General features: G+C 46.4%; 1 protein-coding gene across 1 annotated transcript in view; it reads left to right on the top strand.

The window, feature by feature from the left end:
* Positions 1 to 22,838, top strand: part of atf6 (activating transcription factor 6) — a 139,797-nt gene that overhangs the window by 42,768 nt on the left and 74,191 nt on the right. The window contains exon 7 of the mRNA XM_060917325.1: positions 10,036 to 10,220. Coding sequence (XP_060773308.1) covers positions 10,036 to 10,220 — 185 coding nt within the window. The remainder of the gene's footprint in view (positions 1 to 10,035; positions 10,221 to 22,838) is intronic.

Here is a 22,838-nt window from a genome sequence, read left to right as displayed (position 1 = left end):
AGACTAGTGTTTGTTACTGACTTCACTTTATTGAACAAGTAGATTAGTTACACTTCTATTATTGCATTTGTAACAATCAAGAACTGGTGGAGGCTGTAAAGCTCACACCTCTCATGAAAGGAACTGCTGTTGTCTACAGCTAATGAACAGATGGAGCAGCGCTAAACACAGCCTGCATGCATGATGAAGAACTAGTAGCAACATTTATCCTGTAGAACCTGGAAAATGTGCAGACTGATGTCCAGGTTGCGGCCGAACAAATATCCAGTAGACTCGCACCCTTCAGGGCAGCCCAAGAGGTAGACACAGAACGAGTGGAGTGACATTTCACTGCCGTCGGCATGTCATGGCCTGTAGAAGAATAAGCGTAAGATATAGTGTCTGTAATCCAATGAGCCAACCTATCCTTAGGCAAGGCCGCGCCTTTACATCAGTCACTGAAGCACACAAACAATTGGTCAGTGGTTCGCCAGTCTGCTGTGGCGGTCACATATTGCCTAAGTGCCCTAACAGGACAAAGGTCCATGTTCAGTGTATTATCTGAAGGATCCAAAGCAGGAATAATCAGAGGCCTGTTAACAAAATCTGGACCCAACACTTTAGGTAGAAAAGTAGGGTTCAGCCACAACGTTACTCGTGAGATCTCTGGCCCCCACTGCAGACACAGTGGGCTGACAGAGTGCTTGCAGCTCACTTACCCTTTTCGCTGAGGCCACTGCAATCAGGAAAGCAGTCTTCATTGAAAGCCACTTAATGTCAGCACTCCCCAGAGGTTCGTATGGAGGGCTACAGAGACTGTTCAACACAATATGGAGGGCTACAGAGACTGTTCAACACACTATGGAGGTCCCACTGAGGTACGACGCATTTGCGAGGTGGATTCAAACGTTTTGCACCTTTCAGGAAGGTCACAATCATCTTGTGCGCCCCGACAGGGTGCCCATCAATTGGACCCCTGTAGGCTGACATCGTAGCCACATATCATCTCAGGGTCGATGCAGAGCGACCAGCCTCCAAAAGGCCCTGCAGAAATTCCAAATGTTCTTCAAAGTACTTGCCACTGGGTCAATACTGTGTTCAGAACACCGTGCTGAATAATATTTCCATCTGCCACTATACAACAGGCATGTAGATGGAGAATGAGCATTTAGAAGAGTGTTCCTGACCCCCTGTGAACATTCCAGTATGCCGGATGAGCCCCCAAGGGCCAGAGCTTCAGTCTCTGATGGTGTCTGTGCTACAGGCTGCCATTCAACTGGGTCAGCAGGTCTGTCTTGACTGGTAGAGGGCTGGGTGGACCTGTCAACAGTGCTTTCAGAAGATGAAACCAGGGACTGTATACACGGTATGGCGCGAACAGAAGCACAGGCTGGTTGGTCGTCCGTATGCGCTCGAGTATCTGCCATATCAGTGGGAACGGAGGGAATGCATACAGCCTCAGGTTTGGCCACTGATGGGCCAACACATCCTGCCCCAGGGACCCAGGCTCGCCCCACAGTGAGCATCACTTCGGACAATGGGTCGTCTCTCTGGTGGCAAATAGGTCCACCTCCGCTTGTCCGTATGTTTTCCAAATCATCTGAACTACCTCCTCGTTCAGGCGCCGCTCCCCCATGAGGGGCCTGCCCCGAGAGAGAGTGTCCACTACGCAATTCTTCTTCCCGGGTAGGTGTGCATCGGCCCACAGCCAGATCTGCCTGGTTAGGGTGTTCAGCAAGGAGGACCTCGTCCCCCCCCCCGGTGGTTGATGTGATATACTGTTGGAGTGTTGTCCAACCGAATAAGGACATGTTTGCGTTCCAGCTGTCCTCTGAAGTTCTGTAGCGTCAGCCAGACAGCCTGCAGTTCCAGGTAGTTTATTTGGCAGGACTGGAACCTGTCCTGCCACACACCATGAATCCCCTGGTGATTCCACAGTCTGCCCCAGCCGTGTTGACTAGCATCCGTGGTGATGACCTCCCTCTGAGCTGGGGGTGGTCCCAGTGTGACGCCCCTCAGAAGAAAAGATCTCAGTGCCCACTGCTTCAGGGAGGCAATGCCCTTTGGTGTCATCGATACCAGCACATGCTTTTGGGTCTGAGCTGAGAGTCTTTTGGCCCTCAGCCATGATTGGAAAGGCCGGAGATGAAGCCTGCCGAATGTAATAACAGGTGTTGCAGCCGCCAACATGCCTGCAAGGCACAGCAGCAGGCCATAGCGGACGGTCTGACTCGACCGGACTCGCGTGGCCAGCCCTAGTATGTTGCGAATTTTTCCCTGAGTCAGGTACATTTGTAGCGTGATTGCATTCAGGTGAATGCCTATGAAGTCAATGGACTGAGTCAGTTCCAGTGTGCTCTTCTCGAAGTTCACTGTCAAACCGAGAGCTGAAACATGATTGAGTAGTATCTGAGCATTTGCATGCGCTTGCTCTGGGGACCGTGCACAAAGCAGCCAGTCGTCCAGATAGGGTAGGATGCGGATGCCCTGGCGATGTAATGGAGACAGGGGCCTCGCGCATGCACCTGGTAAAGACCCGGGGGGCCAGTGATAGCCCAAAGGGAAGCACCTTGGACTGGAACGAGTGACCTTCGAAATGGAAACGAAGGAAGAGACGGTGCTGAGGATGAATGGGTACATGAAAATACTCGTCTCGTAGATCCACTGTAATGAACCAGTCTCCCGCCTCCACTGAGTGGAGCACATCCGAAGTACACAGCATACAAAAGGGCAGCTGCTTGAGGTAAGTGTTTAGATGGCGTAGGTCTAGTATTGGCTGGAGCCCGCCATCTTTCTTGGGTACGACGAAGTAGGTGGAGAACACACCCTGACGTGTCTGGGGGGTCTATTTCTTCTATGGCATCTTTAAGAGGGACTGAATTTCTGATAGTAGGGCAGAATGTGTTTCCGGGCTTTGAGCACACGTGACGCGTAGCCCTAAGTTTAGAGGAGGCCGGCGGTGAAATTGAAGGCGATAGCCACCTTTTGAGGGTGTTCAGGACCCACAGGTTTGGTGTTGTTGAGCCCCAGTATTCCAGCTGTTGAGGAGTAAAATGCCCTGCCGCCGGCCGCGCACCATCAGTCTCGTGACTGTGAGTGGTGTGCAACTTTGGGGGGATGGCTGTGAGTCGCCCTTGGAAAAGAGGTAGGCGGTCTGCCACATGTTCCGCGCTGGGGAAAGCCATGTTCTGTTTGCCTCCGCTGAGGCTGCTGTATGGCAGCAGTAGGAAGGGACGCCGCGAAAGGTAGGTGGTGGCAATGCCTGAGGTCGTCTGAAAGCAGGTCTCGGTTTCACATGTTGGGAGCGTGTTTCAGAAGCAAGTTGGCGGCGGTTTAGAGCCTCTTGCGCTGCTGGGCCAAACACCTGCCCAGGGGCCAAGGGTAGTTGGCGCAAGATATTCCTAACTGCATCAGGAAGAGGGGACTGTGCTACCCAGATCTGCCTGCGGGCTTGGAGTAGCAGTCCCATAGACTTACCACACTGCTTAGTCATTGCCCCCACGCCCTGAAGAGCAGTGTCTATCAACTCTGAGGCAGCCGCATCTGAGGTTGGCTGTAGGGTTGTCTGCAAAGCAAATAGTAGATGGGCCATGGTATTCAGGACCCGCCCCATTGTAGCCTGAGTGTTATAAGCTCTACACACCACCAAATTGTCAGTGCATCTGCACTCTGGGTTAGGGCACTGCGGGTCAGCATGAAGGGCTTCATCAGGTGGGGCAACCAGTGACACCACTGCTGACTCCACCGGTGGCATGGGGCCCAGGCCTGCAGAACCTGGGTTTGCCATGGAAGCCAACAGTCTAGTGGGACAGTCCATTCTGCTGGTATTTGCCTCCTTTAGTGCCTCAGTAAATGTCTTAACAAAGTCCTCACAGTGAGGGACAAAGAGATCATTGCTGTGTGTAGATAAGTGGCAAAGACGGTTTGTCTGCACCAGACTCTGAGGAAGAGGTTCTATGTTAAGCTTTGCCAGGGCCATTCGAATGGTTCCTGCTAGAGTGGCATTGACCACTGATGATTCTGGCTCATCCTCTGACTCACTGCCACTCTCTGTAGCAGGAGAGTGGAAGGCAACATGGTCGTCTGGGAATGAAAAAATTCTGCCCAAAGGAAACAAGCTATCTGTGGCAGCAAGAGAAACTGTATCCTCCTCTCTGTGTAAGGGAGATGGAGGCAGGATTGGCTGTGAAGCAGGCAGAGGGGCCTCATCCTCTGTCTGAGAGCCAGGCTGTGACGCATGTTGTGAATGCATACTAATAAGCATCTCTCTTATCTGTGCAACACTCTGTCAATTGATCTACCCTGCGTGTCAGTTCCTGTGAACGTTTGGGCTTTTTCACTTTTGGGGGAGCATGCGAAGCCACTGGGTGCTTACCTGCACGCTCCTGAGCTGGAGGAGAAGAGAGAAGGCAGTCCTCTTTTCCATCAATGCCTGCTAATCATGCCTGCCGTTGTTGTATGGAGAGCAGGCTACAATGCACACATGGATCAGTCATAGCCTCTCTGAGATGATTAATTCCCAGACAGCTGGGGCAGTGATCATGTGGATCTTCCACTTCCATGGGTGTACCACACAGAACACACCAGGCCATACTTACCAATTGTATTAATTATTGTAGCCTATTAACACACAATCAGTTAACGTTATGTGTCATGGAGAGAACACACGAGAACTGCTTGTTAACAGTGCTGTAATCCAATCTGATTCACTGTAAGCTTGAGGCCATACAAATGTTTTGGTGCCGGGGGCTGAGCACCTTGCACTTGTGAAGCGGAAAAAGGCACGGGTAAACAGGTGCTCTTTATTTTTTGTTTCGCTATGCTGCGCCGGGGAATGGGGACAGGTAGTGGTCGTTTCGCTATTGCGCTGCTGCACTGGGGACTGGGCGCTAGCGCGCTACTGACTCTGCTCCTCCTACTCAAGCGAGTAGGACGCTTCTTTGCTTTGCTCCTGCTTTCTTTATCTTTATTTCTATACTTTACTTTCTCATTTAATTTCCACTGTTTTTTAAATTTTATTTTTCATCTTTATAAGCTTTTAATTTTAATTTAATTTCCACTATTTTTTTTCCCATCTTTATAAGATAAGTTAGTTTTTAAAACAAAATGCCAGGGAGCAAAAAATCCTGCAGAAAATGCATGGAACTAGAACAGAGGATTTCTATTCTGGAATCAAAGATTGATGCTCTGCCAAAGACGGACAAATTAAAAGCAATATCTCAGGAAAGGAGTACAGAAACAGTGGCTGAGAATGCAGAGATTGCACTCCGACAGACCGATGGCATTGCAGATCAAGTGGATGAATTCATCAATCAAGCTGGGCAAAATGTGAGTACAGAAAACTGGCAAATGATGGGTGGCAAGCCCAAAAATAAAAACAGAAGAGTAATTACTTCAACACCAGCTCGTTCTACAAATTACAATAGGATCTACAATCCTATGGAAAATCCACAGCCCATAAGGCTTCAGAACAAATTTGAATGCCTCAGGGATGTGGAAGAGGATTTTTCAAGTGGACAAACACATAGTAAAAAGAGATCGCACCAAGATCGAAGAGCTGTGGGAAGAGGCAAAAAGCAGCTCGTAACACCACCTGATCCCACAACCCTTGTTCTTGGTGATTCCACTGTAAGACAATTAAAAGGTTATGGGATGATTATCTGTTGCCTTCCAAATGCATCCATCTCTGACACCAAAGACAGCATTTTGAAACTCATGTCTGAGCATAAAACTATTAAACGCATTGTTGTGCATGTGGGAGCAAATGTTTTCAGAGAACAGCTGTTTGTCCAAGATGATTTGAGAAAACTTTTTTCTGAGCTCTATAAGACCTGGAATTCAATCTTTTATCAGTGGCCCACTTCCAGCGAGAGGAAGTTTTGCTTTTTCTTGACTCTTCAGTCTTAACACCTGGCTTGGAAAAACTTGTTTTTCATTTGGTATGAACTTCATAGACAATTTTAACCTTTTCTGGAATCGCAGAGAATTTTACAAGCCAAATAGCACTGAACTCAGCTGGATTGGAGCCAAAGTCTTAGTAGACCATTACAGACTTGCAATCTTTTCTCAGCCAGCATTGAGGAAAACAGTTGATAAGATGTCGCAGACTGACATTGTTCCAAAGCCTAAACAATCATCTTTGCAAGTCGTCATCAAGGACACACAGACATCTGACCTGCGAGACTGCCAACATTCAAAGACAGAGGACTCCACTTCCCCTCAGATGGATTTCCCAAATAGCATGAAAAAATTGCTCCCAATGGCTACACTCTCTTTTTCCAGCCCAAATCTGTTGAGACAAGCAGTGTACCCAGTTCATCAAAATTGTGTTCGCCCAGGACTTTCAGCTGGCTACAAATCTTTTTCACCATCCAAAAGATACATGTCATCTCCAATCCTTTCACCCTCAAACCAAATGGAACATTTAGAAAGTCTTGTTTGATGTACTCTGGGTCCCTGCAAATGGGTGTAGTTTTGAAAACCAGCTGGGACCCAATGTACCTATGCCATTCTCTATTCCTGTGTTGATAAGAAACAGAAAACTTAGAGCACATTTAACCCTGGGGGTGAACCAATCTGATCTCCTTCCTGTTTTAAAACAACATCAGAGTGCACAAGCAGATATTACTTCTAGACTTTCTGTAAAGCTAGCTCTTCTGAACGTTAGATCACTTTTAAACAAGTCATTTTTAATTAATGATCTTATTTGCAAACACAATCTTGATTTTTTGCTTCTAACTGAAACTTGGCTAGATCAAGCAAATAGTGCTACCACCCTTATTGAAGCAGCTCCCCCAAATTTTAATTTTTTGAATGTTACCCGACAAGGGAAAGGTGGAGGGATCGCAAATATATTCAAAGTCTCTTTTCAATGTAAACAATCCTCACTTGGTGATTTTACGTACTTTGAACACTTATGTGCACTTGTTACATGCTCTCCTAACATATTATTATTAACTATTTATAGGCCTCCGAGACATTCAGCCAAAGTCTTTCTTGAAGAATTTGGTGAACTGTTATCAGTCATTTGCTTAGAGTTTGATTGTCTTATTATATTTGGGGATTTTAACTTGCATGTAGATAATACTGATAACATTTATGCCAAAGAACTACTTGCAGTTATTGACAACTTCAACCTAGTACAACATGTACAGGGGCCGACCCACTCTCGTGGTCATACTCTTGACCTCGTCATCACAAAGGGTCTTACTGTTTCTAATACTGTTGTTGACCTGGCCTTATCCGATCATTTCTGTGTTTTCTTTGATGTTTCTATGTCTCCTCACATTCAGAACAGCTCAACGACTATGGGTAGGAGAGTCATAAAAGACAACACGTGCTCTCTTTGAGCAAGCTCTCTCTCAGAACTCAACCAAAATGTCAGACTCTGTAGAAGATTTACTGGAAATTTTTTATTTAAATATGACCCAAATTATGGATGATATTGCTCCATTCAAAATCAAAAGAGTCAATGATAAGCAGAAAGCACCATGGAAGCAGTACCCGGCTGTTAAACTGCTAAAGAGAGAATGTAGAAAGACTGAAAGAAAATGGCGCAAATCTAAACTTCACATCCATTATCAAATCCATAAAGAGATGCTTTGTAATTGTAATTATGAAATTCGTGAAGCAAGACAGTCTTTCTTCTCCAACATCATCAGCAGGAATATGAACAATGCCCGTGTGCTATTTTCAACAGTAGAGAAGCTAACTAATCCCCCACCACAATTAGCACCTGAACTTCTCTCCGTTAATAAATGCAATGAGTTTGCATCCTTTTTCAAAGGTAAAATTGATAAAATACGGCAGAATATTCCTCATAATATATCTCAGTTGCAAAAAATTAAAAAACTGCAATCACCAATGACACAGATAGATAACTTCAACACAATGTCAGAATTTTGTTTGATTATGATGATGATGATGATTATGATTATGTTTGATTATGAGACTCTTGAAAAAACTGTACAAAATCTCAGTTCCTCAACATCTGAATTGGACATTCTGCCCACCAACTTTTTTAAGTCTGTTCTTCATCTTATAATTACAGATGTGCTTCAAATTATAAATACATCCCTAGAGACTGGCGTTGTTCCTGTGTCCCTAAAAAAAAAGCCGTTGTAAAGCCCCTACTTAAAAAAAATAATCTGGATCCTTCAGTATTAAATAACTACAGGCCAATATCAAATTTACCATTCATCAGGAAAATCCTTGAAAAAATTGTCTTCAATCAATTAACTGCCTTCTTGATATCAAACAGCCGTTTTGATAATTTTCAGTCAGGATTTCGTGCCAATCATAGCACTGAAACAGCGCTGATTAAAGTTATAAATGACATACGTCTTAATACTGATGCAGGCAAAACATCGGTCCTGGTGTTACTGGACCTCAGTGCAGCTTTTGATACTGTTGATCACAACATACTGCTATATCGACTTGAACACTGGGTTGGATTGACTGGTAAAGTTATCAATTGGTTAAATTCATACTTAAAAGATAGAAGCTTCTTTGTTACCCTGGGAAATTGTTCCTCAACGTCAATGTCCTTGACCTGTGGTGTCCCCCAGGGGTCGATTCTTGGACCATTACTATTCAACGTTTATATGCTCCCACTTGGGCAAATTATCAATAAAAATTCAATTTTGTATCACTGCTATGCAGATGACACCCAAATTTATTTTGCTCTATCACCTAATGATTATGCCCCCCTTGAATGTCTCTACCAGTGTATTGATCAAATCAACAGCTTGATGTCACAAAATTTTCTTCAGCTGAACACAGATAAAACAGAAGTAATTCTATTTGGAAAAAAAGATGAAAGACTCAGGATTACCACTATTCTTGACACAAAAGGGATTAAAACTAAAGAAATGGTTAAAAATCTTGGTGTTTTCATTGACAGCAAGCTAAACTTTGACAGTCACATGAAAGCAATCACTAAAACGGCATTTTATCACCTAAAAAACATTTCCAAACTGAGAGGACTTATGTCAAAAAATGATCTGGAAAAACTAATACATGCCTTCATCTCTAGTAGGGTTGATTACTGCAATGGCCTTTTCACAGGCCTGCCAAAAAAGACCATCAAACGACTTCAGCTGGTTCAAAATGCAGCGGCTAGGGTTCTCACACGAACAAAAAGAGCAGAGCACATTACTCCAATTCTAAGGTCCCTTCACTGGCTTCCAGTAAGCTACAGAATTGACTTTAAAGCATTGCTGCTGGTGTATAAATCTCTAAGGCTACGTTTACATTAGACCGTATCTGTCTGTAAATTCTTGGCAAGAGATGCAGCTAGTGCAAGGGGTTTCACACAGTCTAAACTGCGCCATCTGGTAGTCTGAAGACAAGGAAGTAGAACTCTAATTTCCGTGTAGATCTATCCTTCACTTCGTCCTGACTAAGATGGTCCAAGTAGTAGAGCTTTTTTTAGCTGTAGTTTTCTTCGGACAACAGCAACAGACGCCGGACATCTCCGCTTGGCTTTAATATGTGAACTGCCAATCAGCAAGTCCCGTATGTGTTTGGTTGTCACGATTTACAACCAATGGGAGACACCCTTTGTCAGCTGTCCACCAATCACAGGCTCGTGTGCCACAATGGCGGTATGTTGATAAATATTTCGAAAATAAAAATATCACGAAATATGAAACCATCAAAAACATGTATGTATGAAAAAATATACACGCGCTCGCGCGCACACGACCACCATTTGGTGACTGCTGCGCTCCTTGTGTGAGTCCGCACATGGCGTACGTATTAACGTTTTTGAGAATAAACCCTGGACAGTTTGAAACTCGTTCTCTGGTCTTGAGTTGTAAACACATCACATTAAGTGCCCAAAGACTGGACATTGTCTCTGCTGTATCTACCACGAAGTTCTGGCAAGTGAAAAATGGTGGAGAATAATCACTAATGGTTTGTTTGACGGTGCTATTGACGTGTACCTTTTACAGCCTTCCTGTCTGTTTGCATCTCTAAAGTGCACATTTAGGAAGATCAAGCCTGCTTCTCGTGTGCATTTGCCTTATGGATGTTTGTCATTTCTCTGCTCAGGTCATCCCACCTTGCTCTCTCAGCCCACTCAGGTTCTGCAGCTGCAGCCTCCACAGGTTCCAGCAGGTACCCAGGTGCTCACTCTGCCCAGCCTGGCACAGGACAGGCCTACAAACCTCACCACCCCTGCTGCCCCACCGCCTGCCATAGGCATCCCATTCCGGAACCCTCCATCAGATGAGGATGTAAGTCTTTAACAACTAGCTATAGAAGCATAGCATGTTTTTGGCTTGGTTCAGCCTTGGTTTTGGGTTTCTAACTTGGATTATTCAAACCACCAAATGTTCTTTAGCCTCACAGTGCTAACCATGCACAGGAACAACTTCATCAATCACATTCTTCATCTAAAAGCTCATTGACTTCTCATGGGGCACGAAGGCTAGCTCATATGTACCCCTTTTCCACCAAATCAGTTCCAGGGCTGGTTCGGGGCCGGTGCTGGTTCACAACTCGTTCAACTTGCGAGCCAGCTGAGAGCCAGTTTGCTTTTCCATAGCTCACGGTGCTAAGAGGAGACACGTCAGTTACGTCGCTGTATGCGTCAGTTACGTCGCTGTATACGTCAGTTACGGCGCTACGTTTACATAAACCTTGGCGCGAATATCAAAGCAAAAACAACATGGAAGAAGCAGCAGCGGCAGCAACAACAATAATAATGGATGACTTCACGTTTGTACAGCTGCTGCTTCTCGTCGCTTAAAAATGGCGATCTTTCGCGGTCTTGTTATTGTTGTTGGTCTTAGCAACTCCGCCCCCCCGCTGACGTAAGCGGTTCTTTCCTCTGGCCCAGCAGAGAGTTGGTGCTAGCCTGGAACCGGTTTTTCTGGCCCAGAGCCAGTTCTTTGTCAGTGGAAACAGAAAACCCGGTTCCAAACTAAGCACTGGCCCCGAACCAGCCCTGGAACTGCTTTGGTGGAAAAGGGGCAATGGTCTAATCCCACAGAAGAGCTACTGTAGCACAAACTGCTGAAAACAGTTAATGCTGGCTAAAACAGAAAGGTCTTCTATGAGATTGGACCATATGGGCTAGTCTTCGTGCCCTGTGCAAATCAGTGAGCGTTCGACACCCATAACCCTGTCATTGCTTCATCAATTGTCCTTCCTACCACTTTTGGTAGGTACTAGCCACTGCATACCAGGAACACCCCACAAGATGTGCCATTTTGGAGATGCTCAAACCCAGCCATCTAGCCATCACAATTTGGCCCTTGTCAAAGTCACTCAGATCTTTGTTTGCCCATTTTTTTCCTGCTTCCAACATGTCAATTTCAAGAACTGACTCTTCTCTTGCTGCCCAATATACCCCACCCCTTGACAGGTGCCATTGTCATGAGATAATCAGATGCTATTTGCTTCACCTGTCAGTGGTCATAATGTTATGGCTTATTTGTGTGTATGTATACACAGTACTGTGCAAAAGGCTTAGGCACCCTGGGTTTTTTTTCCATAAAAATCTATAATAAAGTTTGTATTTTATGACCTACAATATCGAGTCAATACAAAAACATTTTAGAGTTCCAAACGTTCAATTTCCAGCACAAAGTTAAATGTTGCAGAAAAAATATTTGTATCTGAGCAGCATATTGCATAAGAGACCACTTTTCAGATTAAAAGGAGAAAACGTAATGAAGACTCCTGGGTTTTGCTGCAAAACTAAGAAGCGAGTGTGACAGTGTCCAGAAGAACTGTGGCTGGTTCTGCAAGATGCTCAGTAAAACCTACAGCTCATTTCCTTATAAAACTGCACTCACTGTACCTGAGACTACTGTTTGTTTGTTTGTTTGTTTGTTTGTTTGTTTGTTTGTTTGTTTGTTTGTTTGTAAGCAAAGGGTTGTCTCCCACCAAATATTAACCATTTCATTTATTATGGCTTACTGCTGTTTATATAGTTGTTTTGTTTTTTAAATTTTGAATCATTTCATTTTTTAAATCTATTTTTGATCTACAGCATTTCTTTACATGTGGCTAAGACTTCTGTGCATGTGTATAGAGTGAGTAAAGGACTTGCTTTGTCAAGGTCAATTGATTTACTCCTATTTTCCCCAAAACATTTTAATTATAAATCAGGTTTTATAACACCAGCCATTACATGTTTGCAGCGACTGTCTGCGCTGAATTTATAGGCTGAGCCTCACAGAGAAACCGACTAGAGTAATGGTCCTGCTCATTTGTATTTACTATAATACAATACAGTTTAAAACATTAGGTGTCTAAGCTGAACCTGGGTGTTCTGAAAGTTGCATTTTACGATTTTTATTTTTGCATTTACATAGAAATTCAGATTGAATGAATGAATGATTTCCTGAAACCATATTCTGTACACACATTATATTGCTACATTCACTCTTATGGCCTGCATAGAAATAAGCAAAGAATACAATGCTAATGCTGCACAAATTAACTACCCGTCAAAAGTTTGGACACCTTATAATTCAATGGATGTCGTTTCTCTTTACTTAGGCTACGTTTACATTAGACCGTATCTGTCTCGTTTTCTTTGTGGATGCACTGTCCGTTTACATTAAACCGCCTGGAAACGCCGGGAAACGGGAATCCGCCAGCGTCCACGTATTCAATCCAGATCGTGTCAGCTCCGGTGCTGTGTAAACATTCAGAATACGCGGATACGCTGTGCTGAGCTCTAGCTGGCGTCTCATTGGACAACGTCACTGTGACATCCACCTTCCTGATTTGCTGGCGTTGGTCATGTGACGCGACTGCTGAAAAACGGCACAGACTTCCGCCTTGTATCACCTTTCATTAAAGAGTATAAAAGTATGAAAATACTGCAAATACTGATGCAAATACTGCCCATTGTGTAGTTATGATTGTCTTTAGGCTTGCCATCCTTCCACTTGCAAGTGGTAAGTGATATGCACTGGGATCACACACACAGCGGCTCAGTCCCGAAAACACTGCTAGTGTGCTTCACTCGCGCGCTCTGTGAGCTGCGCAGGGCCGGAGTGCGCACCCTCCAGAGGGCACTCGCTGTTCAGGGCGGAGTGATTTGGAGCGCAGGATGCCTGCGGAGCTGAGCGTATCCGTGTATTGGTATTGTTGTGTGCACGCAAATCGTGTATTGGTGTTGCTGTGTGCACACTAATCGTTTTAAAAACGTTAATCTGATGATCCGCTGATACGGTCTAATGTAAACATGGGCTTAGTTGAGCGGGTCTTGATATTTAATATGGATTACTACAGTTGTGGAATAGGGCTATTTACTGTATTTTTATTATTTACTGTTTGATCTTGGCCGCGTTAAGAAGGCAAGAAATTGCACTAACTTTTGACGAGGTACACCGGTTTAATTGAAAAGCGTTTCAGGTAATCGCCTAATGAAGCTGGTTAAGATAATGCCAATAGCGTGCAAAGCATCAAGGTAAACACTGAATACTTTTTGAAGAATCCAAAATATGAAGCCCCCTTTTTTTATTTTTAAAAAAAATTTTTTAAAGAAGCCTTTGTCACATGCACAGTGAAATTCATCCTCTGCATTTAACCCATCTGAAGCAGTGAGCACGCACGCACCCCCAGAGCAGTGGACAGCCATACTACAGTGCCCAGGGAGCAGTTAGGGGTTAGGTACCTTGCTCAAGGGCACCTCAGCCCAAAGCCGCCTCATGTTTTTTGTTGTTGTTTACATAATTCCATTCACGTCCCACATGTTGGTTCATAGTTTTGATGTCTTCAGTATTGTTTTAAAATGTAGAAAATGGTCAAAATACAGGAAAAACCTATGAATGAGCAGGGGTGTCCAAACTTTTAACTGGTACTGTAGGTTTTGGTTTTCTTAACCATTGTTAACATTTTGGTTGGCACATCCTTGGCGTCTGTGTGTTGGTCGTTCTGGAAACGATAAACCCACAGATGACCATTAACCAAAAAGCCACTTGTGTAGTGAAGAGAGAGATTAGAAGCTGTTAGCAGATGCAACTATTTAACATCTGAGCAGAAATTGTGAATAGTTTTGAGTAAACTACTAGATTACTGTGCGTCACTACTAGGTGATGTGTAAACTGTTATTTTCTCAACAGCATTGTTGGTAACAGCAGAATGGCTTTCATGCTGTGTGTGGCAAGTGATATTCATATGGTCTGTATAGTTCATTTACCAGCTGCCAAGCTGACAAAAGGAAGGAAGTGAGTTGGAGAGTGGAAAAGGGAGCGAGGCTCTGGTTCTGCTTCTGATAACATTTGGTCATCAAATGGCTTACAGTGAATATCTACTCCAGATGGACTGTCCTCAGTTTGTAGGGGGGGGGAATCACCTCCTTAGACTGACACGTGTCAAGAGAGTGGGTGTAAAAGAGAAAGCTGGTGAGGGAGAGAGGAGGAGACGGTGGTTTCTAGAACGTGGAGATGGAGTCAGATTGTGTGACTGTGTGTCACAAGAATGTGTTTTTCTGTGTCATTTGGCATTGATGTGAGCATCAGCATATAATACCACATATTTCCTACAGTTTTCCATCCCTAAAACTGTCGCATGATATTTGATCAATTCTCACATTTGGCTATGATGTATGAATTGTTCATACTTTCCTTTCAGTTTGCTGTGAGCACAGACACATCTGGTCATGATATTAAATGGGAGGACCAGCTTATCGAGTTATAAAATGTATTATAATAGGGTCTGATCATAGGCATAAAACACTTATACATACAGCGCCCGCCACAATTATTGCCACCCCTGGTAAAGATGTGTTAAAAGCATTTAAAATAAATTCAGTTTTTATTGCAGAAGCATAATCTCACACTGAAAATTGTAGAAAAATGTAACCCTTAATTCAAGTGAATTTAAAAAAAAAAAAAATCCCTGACTAAGAAATTATTTTTTATAAAATCACCTGTTCCACAATCATTGGCACCCATAACAATTCCTAGAAAATAAATGTAATTGAAGCATTTCTGTCATTTCTACTGTAGTTTATAAAGTTGAGCAAAGTATCTAGGAACCTTTAATTAGTAATTCATCACATCCTGTTTCCCTGGGGTATAAATATGATGTGACACAGCGACCTATTTCTCTTAACCACTCTTCAACATGGGAAAGACAAGAGAACACACCAAGTAAGGCAGATGTGTCAACCTTCATAAGTCAGGCAATGGCTACAAGAAAATAGCCACTTGCCTACACCTGCCCATATCTACAGTCAGAGGAATCATCAAGAAGTTTAAAACAACTGGAACAGTGGCAAACAAGCCTGAATGAGGATGCAAGTTTATCTTGCCACCACGCACAGGGAGGAGGATGGGAAGAGAAGTAAAAAGTTCTCCAAAGCTCACTGTTAGAGAATTGCATCAAAGAGTAGCATCTTGGGGTCACAAAGTCTCCATAACAACCATCAGGCGCTATCTACATGCCAACAAGCTGTTTGGGAGGCATGCACGGAAAAAGCCTTTTCTCACTTACAAGCATAAACGTAAACGTCTGGAGTTCGCTAAGCGGTACTGGGACTTCAACCAGGACAGTGTGCTTTGGTCAGATGAGACCAAGATAGAGCTTTTTGACAACAAACACTCTAATACATCACAAAAGATGAGTATGCGGAAAAGCACCTCATGCCCACTGTGAAGTACGGGGGAGGATCGGTGATGCTGTGGGCCTGTTTCTCTTCCAAAGGCCCCGGGAACCTCGTTAGGGTGCATGGCATTATGAACTCTTTTGAAGTATCAGGACATCTTAAATCAAAATCTGGTGGCCTCTGCCCGAAAGCTGAAGATGGGTCGTCACTGGGTCTTTCAGCAAGATAATAATCCTAAACATGTGGCCAAATCTACACAAAAATGGTTCACCAGACACAAAATCAAGCTCCTCCCATGGCCATCTCAGTCCCCAGACCTCAACCCAATTGAAAACCTGTGGGGTGAGCTGAAGAGGAGAGTGCATAGGAGAGGACCCAGGACTCTGGACAATTTAGAGAGATTGTGCAAAGAGGAATGGTTGAATCTCTCTCTCTCTCTCTCTCTCTGTATTCTCCCATCTTATGAAATGTTATAGGAGAATATTAAGTGCTGCCTTGTTGGCAAAAGGGAGTTGTACAAAGTATTAACGTCAGGGGTGCCAATAATTGTGGCACACATCATTTCATGAAAAATAATTATTTCTTAATGTGGGATTTTTTTCCCCACTGAATAAATGCACTTGAATTAAAGGTTGGATTTTTCTCTTTTTGCATTGTTCTATATTATTATTTTTTTTTAAATGAATTTATTAGAAGCCTAAGAACATAATGAGGGGTGCCAATAATTGTGGAGGGCACTGTATACACAAGGAACACACCCAATGAAAGACAATATGCACCACCATTCGTGTTTGCTATGTTTTTAAAATCAATTGGTTCAAGTCTGTAATCATGCTGTCTCTCTTCAGAGTAACAGGCAATGTTGCAAAGACGGCTCTTTCATTCAAACCACATACAACTCTCAATTCTAATGTTTGTTCCTTTGTGTAATTTATTGGATTCAGTGTTTGCTTAGTCTGTGTACTTCTCAGTTCTTCAAAGGCATTTTGAAAAATGAATGAGAAAGTAATCCAAGTAATGATTCATGTATATTACACCCGTTAGTTCACATAGGCCTGCTCAGTCACTACGTTTACATGCACATAGAGAGAATCGAATTTCTGCCGTTGTTCGACTGAAATTGAAGTTCAAAATGCCATGTATACACCTTAATTCGGCTGAAATTGAACCGAACTTGATTTCTCGGAATCGAGCTACACGACCTAGTTTATGCGATTTCTGCCGAGCTACTTTGTGCATGTATACCCTATCGAGCTAGTTGTCGAGCTACTTCCGGAAGTGACGAGTGACGAGACCACAAGCGGGAAACACAACAGCCTCGGTCGGCATGACAACAGTAGTAGCGAGCAGCAGAAGAGGTCAGGAGGAACAAACGAAGAAGAGAAAATGGCGATGTAGAGCTCTCTGAAGTGTGGGTGGAGCACAGAGGACGGCAGGACAAAGCTTCTGGTACTAATAGGCTTTTTATTGTCAGACTTTTCAGTTTAACAGCCTACTTTTATTCTTGAGAGAAAAACACACACGCGCTGTGTTCTAGTCCCGGGATGAGCTTTCCCCTCTGCTCTCCCTCTGCCTCCTTAAATAGGGCGCGGTTACTGGGAAGACACACAAACACAGGTTAATTACCGTCAGGTGAAGTGATTCTGCCACTCACCTTCCCTGGCTCCGCCCTCCTGTCACAGACCGGCGCTTGACCACGCCCCCACTGCCACAGGCAAGCAGAAACGTGCACTTCTGGAGCAATGAGGAGACAGAGTTCATGCTCATTCAGCTTAAGGAGTTGAATATATTAAAATTCATGGACGGGAGAAAAACGCGCAATGGAGAACACGGAACTGATAACTTTGTTTACACTCTTGAATAGCTCTTCATGACAACAACCGGAAGTGTACCAACACAATGGGGTGTGTTGCGCCACCTGTGGCTCGGGTGCACAATGCACCTCACACAATAGCCCGATTTCATTGTGTGCATGTACGATTGGATTTCTCTGGCACCCTGCTGGGACCTTCAGCTCGATTACCGACAGCAGCTCGATTTGGATGTGCATGTAAACGTAGTCACTGACTGCAAATGATGTTCGAAAGATCAAGGAAGCCATCAAGATGAATTGGCCCCAGTGCACTGATGGGGTGCATGGATCTACAGTCTGGGTGAGACAGAAATCAGCCACAGCCTCTGGTTCATACCATTGTGGTTTTTACTTTAGACTGTTGGTGGTGCTGCTGTACATGGTTCCATCATGTAGATGCCAAAAGTTTACCATTTATTTATTTATTTATTTATTTATTTTCTTGAAGGGAAGAACACTTGGTCCTATTGGACCATTTAGCATTTACCAGCTGGCAATGTCTATGAAAATTTCATCATCTCCGTCAATTTGAAATCCCAAAAACGTTTAAAAATGCTAATACCGAAAAAGCACCATGACTTTGTATTTGGTTTGGTGACAGAAAAAAGAGCAGCTATGTTCACAAGAAATCCCTTGCCCAGAGAAGCCATGAACATCCTGCTACAGAGAACAGCTATCCTGTCCTGGAATACGAGTACTAATTAACCAGGTTTTTACATTTTGCTGGCGCTGTCCCTTGCAAACACACACTATTCCTCAGTTTAACAGCTTACAAAAATGCAACTAATGGCAATAGATAACATGACACAGGTTTTAACAAAAGTTTCTGGCCTTAAGGTCTTTTCTAATCATTTTGAAATGGCTTTGAAAAAGTGTGTACGTTTTTACAATCTACAATATCTTTGTGGCAGTTCGCAGGAGGGGGAGGAGCACAGAAAGACGGCAGGCCAGAATAAAGTTCCATAGTGCTATTTATTTGTTCTTTTCAGAGATAAATATATCTAGTCACACAGAACACACCAGTTGACTGGTTCCAGAGAGAGCTGCCTTCCTCTGCTCTCTCTCTCTTTATATAGGGCGCGGTCACTGGGAAGACACACAAACACAGGTTAATTGACATCAGGTGTAGTGATTCTGCCACTTACCTTCCCTGACTCCGCCCTCCTGTCACAGACCGATGCTTGGCCATGCCCCCGCTGCCACATACCCCCACCGCCCGACTCAGGCTGAGCGGCTGTCCGGCCTGCAGCCGACCCCCCGACGGGAGAGAAAGTCCGCCACAACCATCTGCGCCCCCGGCCTGTGGATCACCTTGAAATTAAAGGGTTGGAGTGCCAGATACCAACGGGTGATTCGCGCGTTGGCATCCTTCATGCGGTGGAGCCACTGGAGGGGTGCGTGGTCCGAACAGAGGGTGAAGGGGCGTCCCAGCAGGTAGTAGCGGAGGGTGAGGACCGCCCACTTGATCGCGAGGCACTCCTTTTCTATCGTGCTGTAGTGCCCCTCGCGTACCGACAGCTTTCTGCTGATGTACAGCACGGGACTATCCTCCCCCTCCACCTCCTGGGACAACACGGCCCCCAGCCCCCTGTCCAACGCATCCGTCTGTAACATAAAAGGGAGAGAAAAGTCAGGGGAGTGTAATAGTGGCCCCCCGCACAGTGCAGCCTTTACCTCAGAGAAAGCCCGCTGGCATTGCTCTGTCCACTGGACCGGATCTGGTGCCCCCTTTTTAGTGAGATCAGTCAGCAGGCTGGTGACGTCCGAATAATTAGGTATAAACCTACGATAGTAGCCAGCCAGCCCCAGGAACTGTCTCACCCCCTTTTTGGTCTTGGGCCTCGGGCAGGCTGCAATTGCTGCTGTCTTGTTAATTTGGGGACGCACCTGCCCGTTGCCCAAGTGGAAGCCCAGATACCGTACTTCCACCCGCCCAATCGCACACTTCTTTGGGTTGGCTGTGAGACCTGCTCGCCTCAGAGACTTAAGGACGGCCCTCAGGTGTTGTAAGTGCCGCTGCCAGTCATTACTATAAATAATGATATCGTCGAGGTATGCAGCCGCATAGGTGGCGTGGGGGCAGAGGACCCTGTCCATCAGCCGCTGAAATGTAGCGGGCACCCCAAACAGCCCAAAAGGAAGTGTGACAAACTGGTGTAAGCCAAACGGTGTGGAAAAGGCCGTTTTTTCTCGGGATAATGGAGTCAAGGGGATCTGCCAATAACCCTTTGTCAAATCCAGTGTCGAGTAAAAGCGAGCCGTGCCTAGTCGATCGAGCAACTCATCAATACGAGGCATTGGGTACGCGTTGAATTTAGACACCGCGTTGACTTTTCTGTAGTCCACACAGAACCGGACCGACCCGTCGGCCTTGGGAACCAAGACCACTGGGCTGCTCCAGTCACTGTGGGACTCCTCGACGATGCCCATCTCGAGCATGGCCTCGAGTTCTTCCCGAACCACTTTTTTCTTGTGTTCGGGCAGCCTGTAAGGGCGGCTACGCACTACCACCCCCGGGGGCGTCTCAATGTGGTGCTCTATGAGGTCGGTGCGGCCGGGCAGGGGCGAGAACACGTCCGAAAACTCGGTCTGCAACTGGGCGACCTCCGCGAGTTGGGTCAGAGAGAGGTGGTCTCCACAGGGGACTGGAGAGGTATGCGATGCCAATGTGCCCTTTTGAACCTCCGGCCCCAGCTCCGCCTTCTCCGGAACCACCGACACCAATGCTACGGGGACCTCCTCATTCCAGAGTTTGAGTAGATTGAGGTGGTAAATCTGTAGCGCCCCACCCGTCCGTTCGCCTTACCTCATAGTCGATGTCCCCGACTCGCCGTGTGACCTCAAAGGGTCCTTGCCACCTGGCAATCAATTTGGAGCTTGATGTGGGCAAAAGTACGAGTACTTTATCTCCCGGTGCGAACTCCCTAAGGCGCGTACCCCTGTCGTACAGGCGGGTTTGCCGTTCTTGGGCCTGCCGCAAATTCTCCTGGGTTAGGTGTGTGAGCGTGTGGAGTTTTGCGTGCAGGTCAATAACGTATTGAATTTCATTTTTACTGGGTGAAGGTCCCACCTCCCAATTTTCTCGCAGCACATCTAAAATGCCGCGCGGCTTACGCCCGTATAACAATTCAAATGGAGAGAACCCCATGGAGGCTTGGGGGACCTCTCGCACTGCAAATAACAAGGGTTCGAGCCATTTATCCCAGTTATGTGCGTCCTCGCTTACGAATTTTTTAATTATATTTAATTCAATTAATATTTATATTTTATTCAATTTAATTTTATTATATTGAACCGTTCAACTAAACCGTCCGTTTGTGGGTGATAAACGCTGGTGCGGATCGGCTTAATACCTAATAGCCCATACAGTTCGCTCAGTGTTCGTGACATAAACGAGGTGCCTTGGTCAGTCAGAATCTCTTTCGGGATTCCAACTCTGGAGATGACACGGAAGAGTGCCTCCGGAATACTGCGTGCTGAGATATTGCGAAGAGGCACCGCTTCCGGGTATCGCGTTGCATAGTCCACCAGAACTAATATAAAGCGGGACCCTCGTGTTGACCGATCTAATGGCCCGACGAGATCCATCCCAATTCTTTCGAACGGGGTCTCGATTAATGGTAGGGGGCACAAAGGCGCTTTTGGAATGGCCGCTGGATTTACTAACTGGCATTCGCGGCACGCCGTACACCACCTACGGACGTCGCCGCGAATCCCCGGCCAATAGAATCGGGCCATTATTCGGGCTAGTGTCTTATCCTGCCCTAAGTGTCCAGTCATGGGATTAAAGTGAGCCGCCTGGAATACCAATTCCCGGTGGCTTTTTGGAATCAAAAGCTGGGTGATTTGCTCTTTCGTCTGAGTGTCCTGCGTCACTCGGTATAATCTATCTTTCATAATAGAAAAATAAGGGAAGGACGGGGTGGCGTTCGGCGGGAGCGTTTGACCATCGATTACTCTCACTTGGTCAAACGCATGCCGCAGAGTCTCGTCTCGCGACTGCTCTAACGGGAAATCCGCAAGGGATTCCCCGAGAGAGGGAGGAGGAGCCTGTGGCTCCTCACTCTGACACGAAGTTGACATGGACGGCTCTGCGACAGCTGCTCCCACCAAAGCGACACCGGGACCTCCCCCTGCTGACCTATGGCAGGTCCCACTCTTCGCTAGTTGACTCATCAACTCCCCGAATCCCAGCCAGTCAGTCCCCAAAATTATCCAGTGGGTGAGGCGAGGATTAACCGCCGCCTTTACTATAAATTTTTCCCCTTGGAACAAAATGTGGACCGACACCAACGGGTAGCTATGAACATCCCTGTGCACACACAACACCTTCACCCCTTGTGCTTCCCCCAATGCCTCGTCTTGCACCAGGCTTTGGTGAATTGAGGTCTGATTACAACCGGAATCCACCAATGCCTGATATGTATCCCCTTGGATACTCACTGGTATGCGATACGCTCCGGCCCGATCGAGGGCAGCTCCTGGCGCGTTGGGGATCCGAACCACTGTGCCCACTTCCATTGCCGAACATTGCTGTTGGAGGTGGCCCGGCTCCCCACAGCGCCAGCAAACCGGCCCCGGCTTCCTCTCTGCACCGGCGCCCTGGGGCTCACTCACCTGAGGGGGGGGAAGAGACAGACACAGAAGGAAAAAATGGGAGGACACCGCGGGTGCGACGGGCCGGCTGGGGTGGGGCCGGCCCCCGCCTCCGCGGTGGGGGAACGGGGCGAGGACGAGACACAGGAGGGGGGGGGAGAGAGAGGAGAGAAGAGGATGTTCGCTGTCCTGCCGTCGGAACAGCCGCCAAATGGTCCTCCGCCAACTCGATGGCCTGATCCAGCGACGCCAGCGACACTGGACCCACTCTGCGGTTCCCTCTGGCAGGCGGCCGATGAACTGCTCCAGCACCACCTGATCGAGGATTCCCTCGGCGTCGCGGTTGTTGGCCCTCAATCACCGTCAGCAGGTGTCCCGGAGCTGCTGGCCAAACGTGAATGGCCGGCCGACTTCCTCCAGCCACAGAGCACGGAAGCACTGTCGTTGTTGTTCGGGGGTGCGCCCCACCCGCTGGAGGACGGCCCGGCGAAGGTCCGCGTAGGCCAGCCGGCGGTCAGCGGGGAGCTGTAGCGCGGCCAGCTGCGCCTCTCCCGTTAGCAAGGGGAGAAGGCGTGCCGCGCGCTGCTCCATCGGCCACCCCGAGGTCTCCGCGACTTGCTCGAAGAGTGTGATGAATGCCTCGGGGTCATCCTGCGGGCCCATCTTGGTTAGGATGAGGGGGGATGGGCCTGCGGTGGGAGCGCTGGTGGACCCTGCCGACACGAGGAGGTGCCGGAACGCCTGACGATCTTCCTGCTGCACCAGCACCAGGGCCTCGAACCGGCGCTCTTGCTCCTTCCGGAGGGTGATTAGCGCCTGGTGCTGGCTCTGCTG

The sequence above is a fragment of the Neoarius graeffei genome, chromosome 3 (genome assembly GCF_027579695.1).
Source record: "Neoarius graeffei isolate fNeoGra1 chromosome 3, fNeoGra1.pri, whole genome shotgun sequence".
NCBI classification, from domain to species: domain Eukaryota; kingdom Metazoa; phylum Chordata; class Actinopteri; order Siluriformes; family Ariidae; genus Neoarius; species Neoarius graeffei.
The sequence above is the reverse complement of the archived record's forward strand: the minus strand, read 5'-3'. Positions and strand labels throughout refer to the sequence as shown.